At 54.7% G+C, this 6,666-nt stretch overlaps 1 protein-coding gene across 1 annotated transcript in view; it reads left to right on the top strand.

The window, feature by feature from the left end:
• Nucleotides 1–1,079: 1,079 nt before the first annotated feature.
• ING5 (inhibitor of growth family member 5) overlaps nt 1,080–6,666 on the top strand; it is a 22,461-nt gene continuing 16,874 nt past the window's right edge. Inside the window, exons 1-3 of the mRNA XM_027115982.1 lie at nt 1,080–1,150; nt 3,504–3,575; nt 6,075–6,241. Of these exons, the coding sequence (XP_026971783.1) occupies nt 1,114–1,150; nt 3,504–3,575; nt 6,075–6,241 (276 nt within the window). The 5' untranslated portion in view covers nt 1,080–1,113. The remainder of the gene's footprint in view (nt 1,151–3,503; nt 3,576–6,074; nt 6,242–6,666) is intronic.

Below are 6,666 nucleotides of genomic sequence, written 5' to 3'. Positions count from 1 at the left end.
AGCCACGAAAAGGAATGGAGGAAACTTAAACTGCCTATTACTAAGTGAAAGAAGTCAATCTGAAAGGGCTACATACTGTATGATTTCAACTATATGACATTCTGGAAAATGCAGAACTAAAGACAGTGAAAAGATCAGTATTTGCCAGGGGTTCGGGGGCAGGGAGAGGGATGAATAGGAGAAGCAGACGATTTTTAGGGCAGTGCAGCTATTCTGTATGATACTGTAATGGTGGATACTTAACATAATTGTACAACACAGAATCATTCGTAATGTAAACCATGGAATTTAGTTAATAATAATGTATCAGTATTGCTTCATCAATTTTAATAAATGTACCCCACCCATGGAAAATGTTTATAATAAAGGAAACCGTGTGTATGTGTGGAGGGGGTGTATAAGAACTCTGTATTTGCTTCTCGATTTTTCTGAAAACCAAAAACTGCTCTAAAGTCTATTAATAAAAACACTTATCTACTTAAAACAATAAAAAGGTGGGTAGTGTGCAATTATGTACGCGAGCGCGCGTGTGTGCATTTTCACAAGCATTAAATGGGGCCAGAAAGGTTGCACCGAAACTGCTATCATTTAGATTGAAAGGTGAGCAAGATAATCACAGTCCTTTAACTTCGGGAGGTTGGGAAACTGTAAATTCCTGTACAGTTTGAATTTCTACAATGAAGATAAAATTGGCAAAACAATGAACGTGTTTCCACTCTTAAATATCTGCCTGGGGTTTAGTGAAGAGTTCACGGAGGAGGGTGTACCTTTAAACGTGCATTTTCAGTGATGAACGACTGCCCCCGCTGACCCCCGGAATCGCAGGAGTCTGGGTCCGCGGGGCCCCGGAGGCCGCTCCTCCTCGGGGTCGGGACGCGCTCCACCTCCCCGCTACCAGACACCTGCTCCGCCCGCCCCGCCGAGACCGCCCAGCTCCCGCGCGACACCTCGCGCGGCCCCGACCGGAAGCCGTGGGGCGGGTTCAGACGGCGCCCCGCCCCTGAAGGCGACCAATCAGCGCGCGGGGCTCATTAATAGTGACCACGCCGGCCCCGCCTCCGCCTCTCGCGGGGCCACCGCCCGCGCAGACCCAGAGCGCGGCCGCGGACGAAGATGGCGACCGCCATGTACTTGGAGCACTACCTGGACAGTAAGCGGCCCCCGCGCCCCCTAGGCCCACCGCCCTGGCCGGGCCGCCCCCGCCGCGTCCCCCCCCGCCCCGCGCACTAGGCTCCACGTGCGGACCCCGGGGCACGTGGGGGCGGCGGGACGGCCCGGAGGCGGCGGGAGGGGCTGAGGCACGCGCGGGGCGGGAGAGCCCACGAGGGAGGGGCACTGGGGGTGCGGCGCGGGGTCCCGCCGTCACGGCCGCGCCAATTCCAGGTGCGTCACGGCGGGGCGGGGGCCGGCGGGTGCTGGGCGGGGCCAACGCGGCTCGGCCCCACCCTCCCAGGCTCAGCCCCGCCCACTTTCGCCATAGGCCCCATTCTCTCGTCCCTAGGACCGTCTTCCTTGGCTGGGCCCCGCCCCTCATTCACTAGGCCCCGCCAACTTCGTCGTCGGGCCCGCCCTCTCCGCCCTGGCCCCGCCCTCTCTGTCTAGGCCCCGCCCCTCCGAGTCCCGTCCCGCCCATTCCCGGACCCGCCCCCACCGCGGTGACCCACTAAGGTGGTCGAGTCTCAGTCCCTTGGGACTCTGGGCCGGGTTTGGGGGGCCCAGGGCCTGAGGGTTCTGGGTTCTGTGCCTGTTTGTGCTGTGACCTGGGAGTCCGCTTCCAAGCCTCAGTTCGTGCATCTGCAAGGCATGATGGCGCGGAGGGTCTCTGAGGGCACCTGTCTTTGCGCAGGGGGTTGGGGGCGGTACTTAGACGTGTGGGTAGGATGTTCAAGGCAGTGGTCATCAGAGTGGGCCAACGTCCCGAGGCGTGCCACAGGTTGCACCCTCTGGAGGACTCCTGAGCAGGTGGTTATTTGCCGCATTTCACAGCGTGGGTGATGCTGCGTCAGAGGCTAAGTAGCTTGTCAAGGTCACTCACTGGAGAGTGGCGATCCCACGTTTGAGCTCTGCGGTCCGACTCCAGTCTGGCCCTGGCGGGGGCATAGCCTGGGGATGCGGGCTGGTGGGGATTTTGCCTGGTAACTCTGGAGCCTTGTGCTGCACTGGGGATTTTCACTCATCCGGGCCTGGGCGCCCAGACCCCCACCCGAGGTTGCTGAGAGTAGGGAGTGAACCCCGGCTCCGGGGAAGGCAGTGGGGATCCAGCCCTCCCCAAGGGGGTCTCCCAGGCATGGCCCAACCTGAGCACAGCGTCCTGGGCCGGAGAGCACCGTGGAGGGAGGGGCTTCCCCACCATCGTCACTGGAGAGACCTACACCCAGGTGCCTGTTCTGGGTGCTGTGGCTTGCCCTCCTCTGACCCGGTGCCTGCCCAGGGGGCCCCAGGAGGAGGGTCTGAGGAACACGATTCCTGTCCTGTGAGGGACACCCATGTGAAGGCTTGCGGACGGAGGCCCCTGCTCACTCCCTGAGCACCTGCTGTGTGCCAAGAAAGCAGACATGATCCCTGTTTTCCTGGAACTGGCTCTCAAATGGGAGAGATAGAGTTTTTAAAAGTTCACAAAAGTTTAAAGGTCACAAAGGAGCCCAGCAGGTCTGAGAGTGCAGGGGTGGCACTGTCTTGAGAGCCCTGGTAGGACAGCAGGGGAGCCCACGGGGAGGCCATGGGTGGGTCTGTCCCGCTCTCTGTTTGAGCTGGGAAGCCCTGGGGCTTACGCAGCAGCTTTGTACAGTCAGAGCTCTTGGAGCGGTCATCTGTGGAGGGGGCCCGTCCTGGCTGCGGGCAGGTGGGGAGCTTGGCCTGGACCAGGAGCCCGGCCGTGCGGACAGGAGAGCAGTGTAGGGCAGGGTCCTTACCTCTGCTGTCCCGCACGGTCTGTTTGATTTTAAATAAACTCAAGTAAAATGAGAAGTTCAGTCCCTCAGTTGTACTGGCCCCATGTCAGGTGCTCAGTAGCCCCGTGTGGCCAGTGCGTGCTGTGTCGGGAGGCTCTGTCTTGGCATAAAGTTCTACCGCACAGCCCTGGTGGGCACCGCCCAATGCCCTGAGTTCAGAGTAGAGTGGGAGGAGAGCAAGGAGGACCCCGGGGTTTGGGCTTGTTCTCTGTTGTGGGGCGTCTGCACGGGAGGAGCGGCCTGGGGTCTGCGGTGGGAGAGTCGCACAGGCACCTTCCTCCCTCTGCCCTCTGTTCGCCTCTAGCTTCTCGAGTTTCTGACAAGTTCTGAAGCACGTCAGCCGATTACCAGTGTGAAATAGGGGAGGGCTGGATTCCCCACTGTCTTTAATGTTGGACTCGTGTCCCTGAAAAAAGATACCTTGATTCTTCTGCTCTCCAAACTCTAAGAGAAACAGAAGCCGGAGTGGGCTTATTGTTTGTAGCCTTGAAGTATGAAGCTTGGAAGGTGGGGTTTTGTTCTGCTGTTGAGAAGCATGTGTCTGTGTTTCAGGTATTGAGAACCTACCCTGTGAGCTTCAGAGGAACTTCCAGCTGATGCGAGAGCTGGACCAGAGGACAGAAGGTGGGTTCAGACCTTTCAGAAGAGCCAGGGTGTGGGGAGCAGCTCCCCAAGTCCAGGAGCGGAGCACCGGGATCCAGGGGGTGGTGTACTGGTCTTCCAGGGACCTGGGGCAGTGGGGCTGCTGTCCAGCCTGGGCCGCAGGTGTTGGGTAGTGTGTCAGAGAGAGTGCTGAGTCTTTTTTTTTTTTTGGCTGCGTTGGGTCTTTGTTGCTGCGCGCGGGCTTCTCTCTAGTTGTGGAGAGCAGGGGCTGCTCTTCGTTGCGGTGTGTGGGCTTCTCATTGCGGTGGCTTCTCTTGTTGTGGAGCACGGGCTCTAGGCACACGGGCTTCAGTAGTTGTGGCTTGTGGGCTCAGTAGTTGTGGCTCACAGGCTCTAGAGCGCAGGCTTAGTAGTTGTGGCACATGGGCTTTGTTGCTCCGTGGCGTGTGGGATCTTCCTGCACCAGGGCTCAAACCCCTGTCGCCTGCACTGGCAGGTGGATTCCTAACCACTGCACCACCAGGGAAGCCCCTAGTGCTGGGTCTTTAAAGTAAACTTAGTCCCTTGTGTCCCTACACGTCTCCATGTCACATCTTTATAATCGTCATCCCCTCCCGCAGTCAAAATATTTGTTACCTTTTCTTTCCTTTAAAAGATTTTCTATTTTCAAACTGTGTACCTATTTTAAACAGTTAGTCCTTTTAGATCTTTTGGTATTTAACTCCCTATTTCTAAACAGTTCATTTTTGCTGCTATTTCTTACTTTATTTCCTTTTGGTTTTAGACTTTATCTATTCAGTTATTACAAAAAGTGAAGACTTATGTCTCCAGTTGTGCCCTGCTCGGTTCATGCGCACACAGCTCCCTCCCCCTGTCTCCTGGGTGTAATGGACTAGAATTTGAACTGTGGTGATGCTGTGCTGTCCAGTGATGCTGTTTCTTTCCTGGGCTGCTGTGTCGGTAGTTTACCATATGCTATGCTCACATGCCCTGTTTGGAGTAACTGTCTTTTTCTTGGAGTTCTTAATTGCTTTTCTTGTTGGTTTTGTTTTCCTCGTTTTCAGGGTACCTGCTGCACCAGGTTACCTGCCAGTTCTGTGTGTGCTCTGCATGGAGACCTCTCCTGGAGCCTCTGTCCTGCGGTCCCGTCCGGGCCGACAGTTTCCAGGCCTGCCGCGCACGCCTTGCCCTAGGTCTTCCTAGGCTCTCCCTTTGCTCCTCTTCGGCATGGAGCCCTGTTTCCTAGGCTGTAAACATACTACTTCTTGATTTGCCCGTTTGTTTCAGAGGAGCGTTTTCTCTGGGAGCTTCCAGAAAGAAATTTACGGCAGGGTAAATTTCTTATACCATTGCATGTCTGAAAATGCAGCAGTGAATGGTTTGGCTGGGTATAGAATTCCAGATTGACAGGCATTTCCCCCAGAATGTGGCAGGCGTTGCTGCATTGTCTCCTAGCTTCTGTGTTGCTGTTGAGAAGTCTGATGTCATTTGGGTTTCTCATCCTTTGAATATGTGATCTTTTTTTCCCTTTCCTGTTTAGAAGCTTTTAGGCTTTTCTCTTTATCCCTGAGGTTCTACATTTCATGGTGGTGTGCTTGGGTATGGGCACTTTTTCACTCATTGTGCTGGGCACATGTTTTGCAAGATTGGAATAGCTGTGGTTTTTCACTAAGGAACAGCTTCCTGACTAGTGAATGCAGAGGTTTCTTTTATGGTGAGATAAAGCATTTGTATTCAGAAATAAGCATAAACATTTGTAGATTGCTTAGCAAATAGCACGCGGAGAACCTCTCTGCAGATGGAGAAATGGAGCCTCTAGTGCCTGGGGGCCCGTGTGATCCTCATGAGCAGGCCCCCCTTCCCCAGGGGTACACCCTGAGTTTTCACCTGCAAGAATGGTTTTCTCACCTCTCTAAACCAAAGAGTTAAGAGTTGCGTCTGTCTTTGCCTTTAACATCAATGGAATCATACAGTGTGTTTTCCTTTGTGTCTTGCTTTTCTCGCTCAGTGCCACCTTTTGTGGGATTAACCGATGTTGTTTGGTTTTTTGTTGCTGGGTAGCGTTCTGTTGTGTGAACGGACCACAGCTTATTTATCTGTTTTACTGTAGATTGGACGTTTGGGTTGTTTTCTGTTATCTGCAGTCATGAATGTTTTCCCATGTGTGCCCTGGCCTCTAAATCTTTAGGGTATGTACCTGAGAGTAGCCTGCCGGGTCATAGGTAAGGTGAGCACATCATTTATTATTCAAACAATAATAAATGGACTCTTCAAACCTGAGAGTCCAAGAGGGCACGATGAACCCTTGCTGGGGCAGCGTCATACGTTGGGACTGTCGTGGGCGCACTGCCCTGGTCGGGGTGTCTGCTTGTCTCGCTGATCCAGAGTGTTTGGGAAGGCGGTGCCCGCCACCGGCGGCCAGTGGGCCAGCCACTTCTTTGCTGGCACTTGTCGTTGTCAGGCTTTATTGGTTGCCAGTCTGGTGAGCGTGTCCTGGCTTTTCGCCCATTACTCTATCAGACAAGAAAGCCGAGATCGACATCCTGGCTGCAGAGTATATCTCCACGGTGAAGACTCTGTCTCCGGGTCAGCGCGTGGAGCACCTGCAGAGGATCCAGAGCGCCTACAGCAAGTGCAGGGAGTACAGCGACGACAAGGTGCAGCTGGCCATGCAGACCTACGAGATGGTGAGGAGGGGGGGCGGGGCGGGGCGGGGGCGGGGCCTCCCCTCGGACGCGCTCCTCGCTTTCACGCAGCAAGGGGGAGGCTGCTCGGGGAAACGGGGCGTCGAGGTGGAGGCCGGGCAGCGATAGAGCGATGCCGCTAGAAAAAGTGCACGTTGGAGGAGTCCTCGTCCTGGGACCATTTCTGTGGTCTTGTGTCCTGTGCCCGTTTTGCTTGTTCATTTATATGTACTTTTAATGCTTGTTTTTGTCAGCTTTAGGTAAAGTCCTAGAATTGGTTTTGTCCAATTTCCTTTCAATTCCGCTTCTCTTGGGGTTTGCAAGGTGGCACAAAGCCGTCTGCGACGCACATGAGGTCGTGTAGTGAGGCTCCCGTCCTTGCCTCCCCCAATAAAACAGTGATTTTTTTTTTTTTTTTTTTTTTTTTT

This window comes from Aethalodelphis obliquidens, unplaced genomic scaffold (assembly GCF_003676395.1).
Source record: "Aethalodelphis obliquidens isolate GAN/ISIS:26980383/991018 unplaced genomic scaffold, ASM367639v1 scaffold2, whole genome shotgun sequence".
In the NCBI taxonomy this organism is placed as follows: Eukaryota; Metazoa; Chordata; class Mammalia; order Artiodactyla; family Delphinidae; genus Aethalodelphis; species Aethalodelphis obliquidens.
Note: the sequence above shows the minus strand (reverse complement) of the source record. Positions and strands in the feature narration are given on the sequence as shown.